The sequence below is a fragment of the Lissotriton helveticus genome, chromosome 3_1 (genome assembly GCF_964261635.1).
Source record: "Lissotriton helveticus chromosome 3_1, aLisHel1.1, whole genome shotgun sequence".
Taxonomy (NCBI): domain Eukaryota; kingdom Metazoa; phylum Chordata; class Amphibia; order Caudata; family Salamandridae; genus Lissotriton; species Lissotriton helveticus.
In genome coordinates, this window is record NC_136061.1 from 1949124501 (window position 1) to 1949139719 (window position 15219).

The 15219-nt window shown below is 44.5% G+C and overlaps 1 protein-coding gene across 1 annotated transcript in view; it reads right to left on the minus strand.

Moving 5' to 3' along the window:
• The window catches only part of SNAPC5 (small nuclear RNA activating complex polypeptide 5), a 130052-nt gene extending 115091 nt beyond the window's left edge, over positions 1–14961 (minus strand). The window contains exon 1 of the mRNA XM_078683035.1: positions 14760–14961. Within this exon, the coding sequence (XP_078539161.1) occupies positions 14760–14849 (90 nt within the window). The 5' untranslated portion in view covers positions 14850–14961. The remainder of the gene's footprint in view (positions 1–14759) is intronic.
• Between the last annotated feature and the right edge of the window lie 258 nt (positions 14962–15219).

A 15219-nucleotide genomic window follows, 5' to 3' on the forward strand; every position in this document is an offset into this window, starting at 1 on the left:
CGGGGAGCCAGTGCAGGTTGCTCAGGTGGGGGAGATGTGGCCGTGGCGTGGTACGTCGAGGATCAGTCGTGCCGAGGCGTTTTGGATGCGTTGTAGTCGTTTGAGGAGCTTGGTCGGGGCTTCCACGTAGACGGCGTTTCCGTAGTCGAGTCTGCTGCTGACGAGGACCTGGGTGACTGTTTCTTGCATCTGTCTGGATCCATCTGTCGACCTTGCGGAGCATGCAGAGGGTGTTGAAGCAGGAGGAGGAGACGGTGTCGACTTGCTTGGTCATTGAGAGCGTTGAGTCGAGGATGATTCCCAGGTTGCGTGCAAGGTCGGTGGGTGTCGGGCTGCCCCCAGTGCCGTCGGCCACTGGGAGTCGTCCCAGGCTGAAGGGTTGGAGCTGAGGATGAGGACCTCTGTCTTGTCCGAGTTCAGCTTCAGACGGCTGGTCTTCATCCAGTCGGCGACAGCCTTCATTTCTTCGTCGAGGTTGGCTTTGGCTGTGATGGAGTCCTTGGTGAGGAAGAAGATCAGCTGAGGGTCGTCGGCGTAGGAGATTATGTTGAGGTTGTGCTGTCAGGCTACATGTGCGAGAGGGGCCATGTAAATGTTGAACAGCGTCGGGCTGAGGGAGGATCCCTGGGGTACGCCGCAGATGATCTCGGAGGCTTTGGAACGGAATGGGGGAAGCGGACGCTCTGGGTTCTTCCGGAGAGGAAGGAGTGGTCCAATCTAGAGCCTTGTCTCGGATCCCTGCGGCGTGGAGGCGTGCGCGTAGTATGCGGTGGCAGACGGTGTCGAAGGCAGCAGAGAGGTCTAGGAGGATGAGTGCTGCGGTCTCGCCGTTGTCCAGCAGGGTCCTGATGTCGTCGGTGGCGGCGATGAGGGCAGTCTCGGTGCTGTGGTTGCTGCGGAACTCTGACTCGGAAGGGTCCAGGATTCTGTTTTCTTCGAGGTATCGGGTTAGCTGTCTGTTGACGTTTTTCTCGATGACCTTGGCCGGGAAGAGGAGCAGAGAGATGGGCCGGAAGTTTCGTGAGGTCTCTTGGGTCTGCCTTAGGTTTTTTGAGTAGGGCGTTGATCTCGGCGTGTTTCCAGATCTCTGGAAATGCAACTCACCAGATGGTACTGCAATGAGATATATTTGCTTAATGCATGGAGGATTTCAGGTAATGCTAGCAAGCCAGAATTTTTTATTCAAGCTTTGGACTACATCAGGACAACTTGCTCAGAGTCTACAGTTAAGCGATACAAATCATTTTGGAGAACATGGCCCCGTTGGTGCTTGGGTCAGGATTTTGAGCCTGTGGGTCCAGAACTATTAACATATTGAATTTCATTTCCAAGCTGACATGCAATGGTTTCACTTGCAGAATGGTCAATGCCTAAAGATCAGTAATTTCGGTGGGCTATTTGTCAATTGATGGCCTCCCCATTAGCTATCATTCTTTGGTATGCAGGTTATTGAAGGGTGTGAGGGGTGGGGGGGGGGGGCACATTTCCCTTCTTCCAGAGCCAAAATATTCCAATCTTTGGGATGCAAATTCAGTCCTTAAAGTAATTTTGTACTGGGCGGAAAATCAGTTCCTCTCTAGGAGAAGACTTTCAGGCATGTTAGCCATGTTGCTGGACTCATCTCCTATAAGAGAGTCTCAGACATTCAAACATTAGTGATCACAACTAGGAAGCATTCTGAATTGGTCATGTTCTTCACTTAATGGAGATTAAAATCCAATACTAGAGGAGTGGCTCTAAGAAGCTTCCCGGATTGCCCTAAACGTTGTGTGGTAAGGTGCCTCAAGGCCTACGAGAAGAGGGTGGAGGATCTGAGACCACGTCAACTGCTTATTTCCACCCAAAAACATTTTGGTCTGGTCTCCTCTCCCACTATTGCCTTACAGGTAAAATGGGTTATAAGTTAGGAAGGCATAGAGGTCTCTGCTTTTGGTGCTCACTCTACCAGAGGTGCTGAGGCATCTAATGGCTTTTCTTTAAGCCGACGACTGGAGGATATTCTAACTGGGGCTTATTGGTCCTCAATTATTTTAACGTTTCATTTCAAGTCGGTGATGGGGCTTGCGTGATTGGTGGTAGGTAAGTTTAAACATGCCTAACCTCACTTCCAGCCCTGACATAGATTAATAAAAGGCAAACCTAGTGTGAAGAAAAGCTTCAATTCTATTAAAGAGAGAGGAGAGGATTAGCCCATACTGTTTCTGATAATCAGCATACACACCCTTCAAGAAAAGAAATACCGACAACTGAGTTGGGTTGGTTATTTCTTAATGTAAGTATCTGTTCTTTGTTAATGAAATTCCTCTAATCTGGAGTCATTATATTTCATGAGGTTAGAATGGTTGCTATGTGCTAATATATTTAGTTTACATGTTGTTTGGAGGTATGTCGACAATTACAATATTAAACATTTTTTTTTTTTTTATAAGGAATGGAGCAGAAGCAGGGCTTTCAGTAATTAGGAAACGGGCATCTAAGATAGATTCTGTTTGCGCACAGTAAGAGGAGATACTATTTACTTGATGTAGGTTATATTGTCATCAAGATATGTAGTCTTCTGAAGTGGTTGTTTAAATAGTTTAGAAGGCTGCTGAGACAAATTAGATAAATGCATAATTCTGTGCCCTTAATGGAACTGAAACTTTAATTCATTAATTATTAGGACATTTTTCCTCCCTACCCATGGCCTTCTTCTTGCGCGGTCTGTTGGCTCTGGCAGCAGACATTAATATGTCACAAATCAACTTTAATAACCTATTGCAGCTGACTATCAAAATCACTGTCTTACTCCAAGTGACCAGTCACAACCAGATTGTAATAAGAAAATTAAAGATAGTTTTCTATACAGAGGGTTCAAGCTTTCATGTATTGTGAAAAGCATCAAGCAAATTGACACATTGGTCACAAATTGTTAAATGTAACATTTAAAGAAATACTAAGAAGGGTGGCAGGAATAAAGGGGAACCCTCAAACGCAAAGAAGAGCCAGTTTGGAACAGGTTGGATCCTGTAACCTGATGCAAGTCATTCTTTTTGGAACAATTATGGAAAAAAGGTTTTTCCTAGAGCAGGTTAGCACCGATTCATATTTCATCTAAATCATTATCATCCTTCAGGAAGAAGCACTGCTGCTAGCTCAGCGGAGTAATATTTGTACTGCTTGAGCAGGAGGACACAAGCAAGGCCTAGCAGACTGCATGCATGTGGAGTTCATCTCGAAGATATAAACTCCACGTGAACCAAGTCAGGCTACAAAGTCTTTCCTGCTCAGCTGGCCAGAACTTATTCGAGGACATCAACTTTAAGAAGGCTTTTTGTCTGAAAAGATGATATTGCATCTTTCCCTGACTGGCCCATCATCATCACAACGATCAACCCCATAGCATAACTGTGCCCTTTCCAAACCAGAATTGGACAATATTTTTCCTCATCAACCTGGGTCTTACGTTAGAGTCTAATGGGCCAAACCAACGTGACCAATGCCATAGCTTCAATCCCAGGCAGAATTTTGAGTGAACTACAACATTTGAAAACTTTAGAGCACCATATAATCATGCTACGTCAACATGGCTTCCCAGGAATATTTCCTGTAATAATACATTTTCATCTAGGAAGACGCCAAGTAAGGGAACACGTCTGCAACATTATAACACCACTGGAGATCATCCAGTCATGTAAAACATTATTTATCCAACAGCAACTATTTATTTGCAAGGTGTGTTCACAGCAATAAACGATAGAGAACTGAACCACTCAATACAAAGCAGGCAAGTCTCACTCCCACTGGTCCTCACCCATGAACATACTGCATATATGGATTTGAACAATGGTCTATCAAAAATATAATTATTTTCAATTTTGTAAACAGAACCAGAAGCAGCATATGCCAAATGCTAACTTTGATTTTCAAGACAACCCTAACCTACCAACTGCATCTTTGTCAATTTGCGCATTAACACTGCCCTCAGAGGTGTTTACTTTCCATGACTGGTCTGGAAATCAGGAACCCTGGCCCCACTTAGGTCTACAGAGGCTCTATTAAAACCACATCGAGAAGCTGAAGGAAGAATAATGATTATAAATTAATAAGGGTTTTAAAAAAATAAAATAAAAATTTTTTTTTAAACTACTGAAATATCTGAGTGATCACCCCACCTGCCATCTCCTGATGTCACTTTCAAGACGTGACATTGACCTGCCCTTCTCAAAAAGAACTTTTTATACGCCTGAGCAGTCTCTTTAACACATGAAAGCAAACTGTGAAGGACATAACACGAGTCACAGTGGTGGTGTACTTTGAATCTGTCGGGAGAGGTTACAAGTAGGTAACCCTGTGTGGTGTACCTACTGACAAATGTGTGACTCCAAAGGACATCACCCGTTCCTTGAGCATGAAGCCAATACCTGCTAAAGTCTAGGGCTAACATATCAAAGTGTCAGGTAGGATATCCTAGGCTAAAGGTAGCTTATACTGTATAGCAACAAATGTCTAGGAGGCCATTGAAGCCATTAACGCTAGTGAATGGATCCATAAGTCCTGAAGAATGCCACAGACCTGCTAGGGTATCATTCATTGACATAAACATGTTGGAAGATAGGAGACGGGTTTGATCCACAATCGTCATTCTTGGTTTAAGATATACCCAGACTCCCCACCAATAAAAGTGAAATACCAAGGAACTAGGAGATATTTTTAGATAGTTTGGATCCGGACTTGTCCAGTAGTTTTTAATCAAAGAACTACCTCCCTCTTTTATGTCTTCGTGGAGGCTAAATCCACCCCAGTGGCACTGACCTACCAGAGTGGGGAGAGAATGCGGATGATGAAGCATGACACTATTATGTTTGGGAGGCTTCATCGTCCATAAAGGATGACTTTCCTCATAAGCACAGCAGAAGTCCTCTGACATCCAAAAATTGAGGATTCCTGATGGTTGTTGTACAATTATGAAACCCCACATTGTGTATATCTCTTGCCTTTTCTGATGGTACTGTATTCAATTTTGTGTTTTCACTGATTCTCGGGGAGGGGAGACCTTCCGTGGTCTACCCTCCACCTCTCGGTTAATGTGGTTAAGGTACTTTGAATCTTTACTTAAATAATGCAAAGGTCACACAGTCGTTGCTTTCCTTTATGAATCGAGTGTACACCGGGATTCATTTAAATATTCAGTTAGAGTGAAATAGTACATAAATCCCTGGGACAGCCCCAGTAAATCACACTACTGTGCGGGTTACCACCTGCTATAGAAGCAGAATAAAAGAACTTCCAACCCACGAAAAGACATATTTAGCCCTGGGCATTCTTACAGAAACAAAAACCTGGTTTACATTTTTTAAGTAAAACACCATCACTGCAGATTCGTATGGATGCATTTTGGGAGTATAATCTCAATGTGTCCTATGACAGATGAGAGTAGTCCAGCACTTCTGTTTTCATATCATGATGCTTGTACTGTAGCACCTGTTCAACTTATAAATAAGAAACAAACTGCAAGTACCAGCATGCAAAGAAGGCAGACTCTATTAATAATGCACACCAGATATTAGATAAATGTCGATTTCAAATGCCTGGTTTCCAGTTCAGGATCAAAAGTATTTCCATAGGATTAGTAACCCTACAGTAACACTAACTGAATTTGTCAAGCCTGAGGTTCCACTTTTTAGCACTAGAAACATCCAGAAATGTCAGGATTCGCGCACATATTATATAACATATAGATTGAGAAAACAGTATTTTCATTTACTGATGTAAGTCAAAATTTGTATGAAGTCAAGCTTCCTTTATTTCTTCAAACTACCCCAAGGCTAACCCCCACTCATTTTTGTTGTTTTGCTGCACACAGTTCCAGCTGTCTGTCGCACACAGCACTGTATACAATACACCACAAATCCAATTGTTACTCGAGACTGGGTGGCCTTCGTGTTAATCAGTGCTCTTATTATTTTGAGTTTCCCGCTTCCTGTGTTTGATCCACAAACAGGAGATTTTTGGTTTTGCCGTCAGAAGATAATTATTTATCCTGCTCCCAACGCCTCTGCATCTAAGAAAACCGAGCCACATTGAAACAACTTCAGTTTGCTGCATTTCAGTGCCACCTATTAGTCGCTAGAAAAACTGTTGTGGAAATATAGAAGATACAACATCTATCTTGACAGGCATTAAAAGAACACATAAACAAGCATTGGCAATACCAATTCGTCTTCGATGAATGTAAAGGTCAGCAAGCCCTACTGGCATTGCCAATGCTGGTCTATTCAACTCAATGGCAAATATCACGATAACTAAACTACAAAAGGTACATAATTCCCCACCCCTCTGCCAGTCACTCATTCTCAATACAGATGTTCCACAGGTACTATTCCTCAAAGTAGTTCCTCTATTCTATTTCTCGAAGTAGAAGCCTATCTTGCTTAGCCTTCTCATACTTGTAGCCTTGCAAAATATAAGTGCCAAAATGCAAAGCGGAATCCAGAAGAGGATGGATAGCCAACAATCAATCAATCAATATATTTATAGAGCGCACTACTCACCCCTAAGGGTGGGGGGGGGATGCTGCTACTGCTCGAATAGCCAGGTCTTGAGGTGTTTCCTGAAGGTGAGATGGTCCTGGGTCAGTCGTAGGTTGGCGGGGAGGGAGTTCCACGTCTTGGCAGCCAGGTAGGAGAATGATCTTCCTTCGGTGGTGGTTCTGCGAATCCGTGGGACGGTGGCGAGGGCGAGGGTAGCGGAGCAAAGCTTCAGGGTTGGCGTGTAGAACGTGAGGCGGTTGTTGAGGTATTCGGGGCCCATGTAGTGGAGAGCTTTGTGTGCGTAGGTGAGGAGCCTGAGCATGATCCTCTTGTTGACGGGGAGCCAGTGCAGGTCTCTCAGGTGGGCAGAGATGTGGCTGTGGCGAGGGATGTCGAGGATGAGTCGGGCGGATGCGTTCTGTGTGCGCTGGAGTCTTTTCTGCAGTTTGGCCGTGGTTCCAGCGTAGAGGGCGTTCCTGTAGTCAAGTCGGCTGGTGAAGAGGGCCTGGGTGACCGCCTTTCTGGTTCCGGTGGGGACCACCGGAAGATCTTTCGGAGCATCCGCAGGGTGTTGAAGCATGAGGAGGAGATGGCGTTGACCTGCTTGGTCATCGTGAAGGAGGAGTCCAGGATGAATCCCAGGCTGCGTGCGTGGTTTGTGGGTGTCGGTGCGGTTCCCAGCGCTGTGGGCCACCAGGAGTCGTCCCAGGCGGATGGGGATGGTCTGAGGATGAGGACCTCCGTCTTGTCTGAGTTCAGTTTCAGACGGCTGAGCTTCATACATTCTGCGACGTCTCTCATTCCTTCCTGGAGGCTGATTCTGGCTGTGGCATGGTCTTTGGTGAGGGAGAGTATCAGCTGGGTGTCGTCGGCGTAGGTGATGATGTTGAGGTTGTGATTGCGTGCAATGGCGGCGAGGAGGGTCATGTAGATATTGAAGAGGGTAGGGCTGAGCAGGGAGCCTTGGGGTACACCGCAGTTGATATCAGTGGCCGCGGAGCGGAAGGGGGGGAGGGGGGGGGGGCGGACTCGGTGGGTTCTGTCGGAGAGAAACGAGGTGATCCAGTCCAGGGCTTTTCCTTGGTTCCCGGTGTTATGGAGGCAGGTTATTAGGGTGCGATGGCAGACGGTATCGAAGACAGCTGAGAGGTCTAGGAGGATGAGGGCGGCAGTTTCCCCGTTGTCGAGCAGAGTCCTGATGACGTCGGTGGCTGCGATGAGGGATGGGGTTGGTTCGAAATCCAGACTGGGATGGGTTGAGGGAGCCGTTTGCCTCGAGGAATGCAGTCAGCTGATTATTGACGGTCTTCTCGATGACTTTAGCAGGGAAGGGGAGAAGAGAGATGGGGCGGAAGTTCTTGAGGTCTTTGGGGTCTGCTGTGGGTTTCTTCAGTAGGGTGTCGATTTCTGCGTGCTTCCAGCTCTCTGGGAAGGTGGCGGAGGTGAAGGAGTTTTTTATGACGTACCGAAGTTGGGGTGCGATGATGGGGTCAGCTTTGTTGAAGATGTGGTGAGGGCATGGGTCGGAGGGTGAGCCGGAGTGGATGGTGTTCATCACGTGGGTGGTGCCTTCAGTGCTGATGGGAGTCCAGGCGTTGAGGGTGATGATGGAGTGTGCTGGTTTCGGTGGCTGGTCGTGTATGTCGGCGATCTTGAGGTGGAAGAACGCGGCGAGGGAGTTGCAGAGGTCTTGCGATGGGGTGATGTCGCTGTTGCTGGCGCTGGGGTTGGAGAGCTCTTTTATGATGCTGAAGAGTTCCTTGCTGTTGTGTGTTGTTATCCAACCGCTCTTTGAACGATGTCCTTTTGGTGGAACGGATCAGCTGGTGGTGTTTGCGAGTGGCGTTCTTGAGGGCTGTCAGGTTTTCTGTCGTCTGTAGATGGCGCCAGGCTCTCTCGAGGGTTCGGCAGGATTTCTTCGAGTCTTTAAGGTAGTGGGTGAACCATGTGGCTCTCCTGTTGCTGGGCTTGCCTGAGGGGTTCTTCAGTGGTGCAAGGGCGTCAGCGCAGTTGGTGATCCACTGAGTGAGGTCGAGGGCTGCGGCATTGGTGTCAGTAGTGTCTGTTGGTGGGTTCTGGCTCAGTGTTGTGGTTAGCTGGTCGGTGGTTACTTTTCTCCAGCATCTGCGGGGGATTTGTTGCGGGCGGTGGTGGGATGTCGTCTTCTTGAAGGTGAAGTGGATGCAGCTGTGGTCGGTCCAGTATAGTCTGGTGGCGTGGCTGAAGGTGATGCAGCCGCTTGCGGAGAAGATGGGGTCGAGTGTGTGGTCGGCTTCGTGGGTGGGGGTGTTCACCAGTTGCTTGAGTCCGAGGTTGGCGAGTAGGGTGCTGGTGTTGCTGTCGTTGTTACGATACATAGAACGATGTATCTAGTGGGGAAAACTGAATAGTTTTTTGCAAACAGCAATACAATACCTGAGAAGGAAATATACTTATGCAGTTATATTTCAAATTCTGGTGCCTAGGTGAAAAATCTAATCTGAACAGTTGTTTTGCAAACAGAATACAATACCTGAAAATGAAATATACTTATGCAGTTACATTTCAGAAACGGGTAAAGTGCAATTCTGCCACCTAAACTATTTCTAGGCGCTGCCAACCAGGAACCAGACCATAACAATCACTTTTAAGAGGAATCTGACTGTAGAGACAAACCAAGGTACCGTAGGCTAGACATTGCTTATGAAATGGATTACAACCAATACCTGCAGGATGAGAGTCCGATCCAAAGTTGCTCTGTTCTTCTTTCAACTTGATAAAACTGCATGCCCTCTAAATTTTCATTCCATTTTTATTTCTGTGAACTGCTCACATCTTAATCCATTTCCCATAATACCTCCTATCTTTAGAAACTGATAATTGATTGCTTGCAGTCCATCAATACTCTAATCCTTCTCAACATTGCCCATTCACACAAAGTAGCATACCCCTGAATCTCCCACTAGCAATCAAATCTAACTGTTAATTGCACCACAAAAGGGGGTAAATACATAGAAGCATGAATTTTGAAAACACAACCATAACCCCAATAAAATATGAAGAACTAACCTTGGCTCTGGAGTAGCTAGCTACTTGCCATAAAACACGGTTATGCTTTCACAGGGGTAGAAAGGGCTATAAGCTATTACTATACGTCGTTAAAATGATTTTCAAAAACCAAATATATTTGATAGGTGAAGAAATATCAAAAGCGCGTTAAAACAGAATGATAATGGCACTGAATTGATAACCACATGTGACCAGATAAAAAATGGAAAATGAGATGCATGTCTGCTACATGCAGTGCTGGAAACCAAAACCGGCCCCGGCAAAGTGCTCGGCCGGCCCCTCAGGGGAGGTTGGGTGTGCGACCAAGCTTTTTCCGGGGTCGGTTTTTGGACGACTTTGGTAAAGGGCCGATTTTGCAGCTATGCTGCATAAATGGCCCTGTAACAAAACCGGCCCCCATACTTGCGGCGCACTGAGGGATTGCCCGGTGCCCGCAACAGCCAGTCCGGCCCTGGCTACATGGTTGGGCAGAGAGTGCTAATGTTTACAAGGCCGTGCCTTAGTTGCTCGTCCATGTGTTTTTTTTTATATTAGTCCTATTGATCCATTAGCATTGCATACTCCAGAATGCAAATTAAAAACTTGTACTGAATAAACTAATCATGTACGGGTCTAGACTTCAGGAGCAGCAGGTGGGTTGAGATTTGTGATCAAATAACTTCCTGCATCCTCTTCAGCAGTCAAGAAGCAGCTCAGCACAAAGTAGAGGTCTAAGCAAAGTCACGTTTTGAATTCTGTTAATAGCCCTCCTCATCAGGTGTGAGATTCAGCCTGGTTTGAGCAAGCACTCGTCCTGACCTTGAAGTTGCTACCTGGCCATTCTGTTGTTTACTGGCCTGGGCTATGACTTTATGAACATGCCAGTAAAAAAAAAATGGAAAAGCAGTGGTTCAAAGGTTCAAAGGTTCAAAATAAGCTTTATTCGATATTCAAAAAAAATATCATATAAGCATACCTCATATACATAATTAAAAAACGAGAATACATATATATTTAAGAATTAGTTAAAAATCATTCCTTTAAAATTCCAGTAAAAAAGCTTCTGGGAGAATTAAGAAACATGTACGTTGGACAGGACAATTTAAAATACAGAAAGGCGTTGGTCAGTGTCACCAGTCTCAATCCAAAGTTTTCCTAAATTTTATCACTGATTTTAAAAACTGTTCCATTTTGGCTATCACCTCTTTATCCTCCAGTTCCTTTAGACGGTCAAAAGCAGTTTTACATGTGCGAATATTCCATCTCTTTAATAAAGGTAATAAAAGGGCTTTTCTCAAAGGTCCATAGTACTTGCAAAACAGGATGGTATGAATATTTGACTGTTGTGAACTAAGATCACAGGGGCAAAGACAAATGATCCGTGACCAATCATTAGGTTTTGGGAATGTTACATGACGAAAAAAGGTGCCCATTCTAAATCTCGTGAGTAACATCCTTGAGTAACATGGAATGTCTAATGATAGGTATAATTGAAGCCCCTTAATGGGTGTCACACGTTGGTACGCCAGGATCATGTCAGAAATTTTTTGTTTATTCCATCTGACTGTTTCCAAGTGGTCCATTAGAATCTTTCTCAGATGTTTTCGCGAGATGTTTTCTAGTAAGGATGGATTTAAGAACCACTCTTGGCGTCCGATTTCAAAAAAGAAGTTTCTCACATAATTTAGCCAGTTACTTTGTTTAAAGTGTTTAGCCCCTTCCAATTTAAGAATGTCTTGTAACACCTCTCTATTGAAGGCTGTTTCATGAGTAGTCCAAGTTTTGTGCCAAAGAAGGAGGGGTTCCGTTTTGATAATGTCTGTTATATACGGAAGATCTAGCTCAATGTGCATTTTATATACAGAGGTTCCCTTTGAGGCTGCAAGGAGATACCTTAGAAATTGGTTTTCCAACGTTTGTATTGATGAAATGTTTTTATCCACGCCCCACAGGCCAGCCCCGTAGACAGCAGTGGATATACATTTCGCTCTGTATATGATCAGTAGCTGTTTAACAGGTCTGCCCCCTATCTTGGCAGCAAAGTCCCGGAGGGCTCCAGTCGCTCTTACAAAGGCCAGTTTTCTCTTCTCTATAGCAGCCTTCCACGCTAGCTTTCTATGTAGACAGATTCCCAGATATGTAAAGGCTTCTACTGTCCCCAATTTTTGGTCCTCAATATAAATGGGGCATTGGGCTTTTTGTCTTTTATTACATAGCATAGTGTACGATTTTGCTATGTTCACTCTTAAGCCCTTGTCTTTCATAAAAGTCGTGAAGGCTGTTACAGCCTTTTGTAGGCCCATTCTGGTCTGTGATAAAATTGCAGCATCATCTGCATAGAGCAGAATTGGAATTGGTTGGCCCCCTATTTTGGGGAAGTCACACTCAAAGGTTTTAAGATGCTCGCCAATTGCGTTTATATAGAGGGAAAAAAGCAGAGGGGCCAAAATGCACCCCTGTCTAACCCCTCTATTGATATTAAAACGTGGCGAGCACTCTCCCCTCAGTCCGTATCTCACTCTAGCTCCTGCCTCCTGGTAGAGAGCCCTAATGAAAAGAAGGATTGATGGATCCATCCCAAGCTGGGTTAAAGTGTCCCATAATTGGTCGTGCATGACACAGTCAAATGCAGAGGTAAGATCTATATATGTTATATACAGACTATTCCTTTTAATGTCAATATATTTTGTCTTAATTAGATGTAAATTAAGGACCTGTTCAATTGTACCTCTGCCTGACCGGAAGCCGTATTGTAGTTTCGATAGTACGTCTTGATCCTCTATCCAGGTTGTTAGTCTTTTGAGGATTATGCGACCAGCAATTTTCATTAGGGTGTCAAGGAGGGATATGGGCCTATAGCACGATGGCAGGTTCCTATCTCCTTTCTTAAAGATAGGTATTACTATGGCCTCTCTCCATGTTGGCAGGAGCTTTGTGGTATTTATAGAGTTAAGTACGGTAGTCAACAGGGGGGCCCAAAACTCCAACTCTGCCCTATACACATCCACAGGAATTGCATCTGGTCCTGGAGCCTTCCCTGGGGGACTTTCCTTAATAGCTGATTCCACCTCCTCTAGAGAGAAAGAGATTTGGGACGGGATGTCCTGAGTTAAAATTATAGGAAGTGGATCAGGGTTAAAGTTATTTAAAAATGCAGGTTTAGTGTAAAGGTTTTGAAAATGGGCTGCCCACATGTCTCCATCTATTGCCATGTCCAGATTCCTTTCTGGCATTGTTACCCATGGCAAAGGGGAATTAATGAATCTCCAAAAAGCTGACATATCGCCTAACTTTGATGTTTCCACCAATTTATGCCATGCTTCCTGTCTCAATTCCATTTTTCTTTGTTTAATGGCTAGGTGATATTGTTTTCTTGCCTGGCGTACTTCTAGAGATGGTTTAGGATCAAGACGCAGCAAGTTCTTTAAGGAATTCAACGCCTTTGTACACTTTGAGTCAAACCACCCATTTTGAACGAAAGTAGTTGTTTTGTACTGTCTTGTTAAAAGTTCTTTGAGGGTGCCCTGGATTGTGATAAAAGCTTTACAGACTTTTTCAGGATTCTCCTCAATTGAGAGACAGGTGTCAATCTCCTCCCTCCTTTTGTTGACTAGATTCTTGAGGAGGTTATTTGGGTTGATTTTTATATTAGTCCTATTGATCCATTAGCATTGCATACTCCAGAATGCAAATTAAAAACTTGTACTGAATAAACTAATCATGTACGGGTCTAGACTTCAGGAGCAGCAGGTGGGTTGAGATTTGTGATCAAATAACTTCCTGCATCCTCTTCAGCAGTCAAGAAGCAGCTCAGCACAAAGTAGAGGTCTAAGCAAAGTCACGTTTTGAATTCTGTTAATAGCCCTCCTCATCAGGTGTGAGATTCAGCCTGGTTTGAGCAAGCACTCGTCCTGACCTTGAAGTTGCTACCTGGCCATTCTGTTGTTTACTGGCCTGGGCTATGACTTTATGAACATGCCAGTAAAAAAAAAATGGAAAAGCAGTGAAATCTAATCGTTTTGCCTCTTGAAATGTAAACCTAAAAGAAACAAGCATTTGCAAAGCAATCAGTCTCGCCTTCAGGACCTCATATGTATTTAGCTATGCAGCACATTAACCTGGGTGCTGAAACATCCACTGTTCTTTAACATGGAGGGAAAGTAAGCACCAAACTGCTTCACACGCCAGGATGGGAACACATGGAGAGAAATATTGCCTTTCAGCTGGAAATGGTATAGTCCAAAGCTCTGTTGTTAATATAAAATCAGGGCTTTCGGTGGTCATATCACTGAAAATACAAGATTTGAAAAAAATATTATTGTCTACAGGCGCTCGTGGAAGGCAATTTCTATGGACTGGAATCTAGAGAATGCTAAAGTGAATCTGGTATTTTACTGACCCCTGCTGGTCGTTTTCTATCAAGAAAGTTAAATATAGACAGTTGCCAGAAAAAAAAAAAAAGAAAAAAAAAAGGAAGTCCCTCAGCAGAAAGCAATTCTGGTATTTTAAGGATCTCTGCTGGTCGTTTTCTATCAAGACAGTTAAATAGAGGCAGTTGAACAGAAAAAAAGTCCCTAAGCGGGAGCAGACAAGTCCTAGGGCTGATCTCCAGAGCCCACAAAATACATACATATATAAGTATATAATAAGTATATACTAAAGTATATACAAAAGGTCTCTAATGCTCGACCTAAAAACTAAAAAAAAACACATATGAATGCATCACTAGGGAGCTGCCTAAATAATTGCTAAACGATTAAAGCAAGTAAGAGGGGTGCTCGTCATTGTACAAAAGAATGCTGAGCAATTCACTAAATTTAATTTTTATTTTTTTTCCTCTATCAGCACGTGGTCTTTCCAAAAGGCGCAAAACATAGAGATACTTTTTTTTCCCTGAGAAAGATGGCAAACCTATCTCACCTCTAAGTCAGTGCGTCTCACTCCTGGAGGGTGTATCGTGAAGACCCTAAAGCACAAGGCTGGAAGCAGAGGATATGGAACCGACTGTCACCAGACAATAACAAAGTGCATAGAGATTTTTTTTTTAGAGAACTGCATCCGTGCCTCCATCACAGTAGTGCGACTTCTCAGGGTAAATAAAGGGTACAATTGCGGGAGTTTGCTTTTACTCACCACACGCCCATATAATTTACAAAGGTCCTTGTTTAGGGTTTATACTATTTCAGTGCCATACTTGGAGGATGTCGAAGAAATACACACCTTTAAGCGATTTAGTTGATCGTGCAATGCTGCTTTGATCTTGAGGAGCGTTTCCTCCTCTCGCTTTAGCTCCTGGAGGCGGCTCAGCATCCTCTTCCCTTCCGCTCACCCTCGGGTGTCAGTAGCCTACCTCTCGGCCGGTCAAAAACCCCGGCCGAGTCCCAGTAAACACCATCGTTCGTTTGGGGTTGACACGTGACTAAAGCGTCACCGAGTCAGAGACAGAGAAAAAAGACTTAATTCGCGAGTGCCGCGAACAAGTCGTTGACTCACATCCACCGCGAGTGAAAGGAAGTTCGGTGAACTTCTACGCTGGTTACTTACAACCCTGCAACGAGTGTCTACGGTAGATTTCACGGCCGAGGAACAATTAGCAGAACGTTTCTGTTGTGTTTCAGTGATCTGCAACAAGAGACTGGTCAGGGAGGCGAACTTCCCATTATCACATCGCAGGACACTT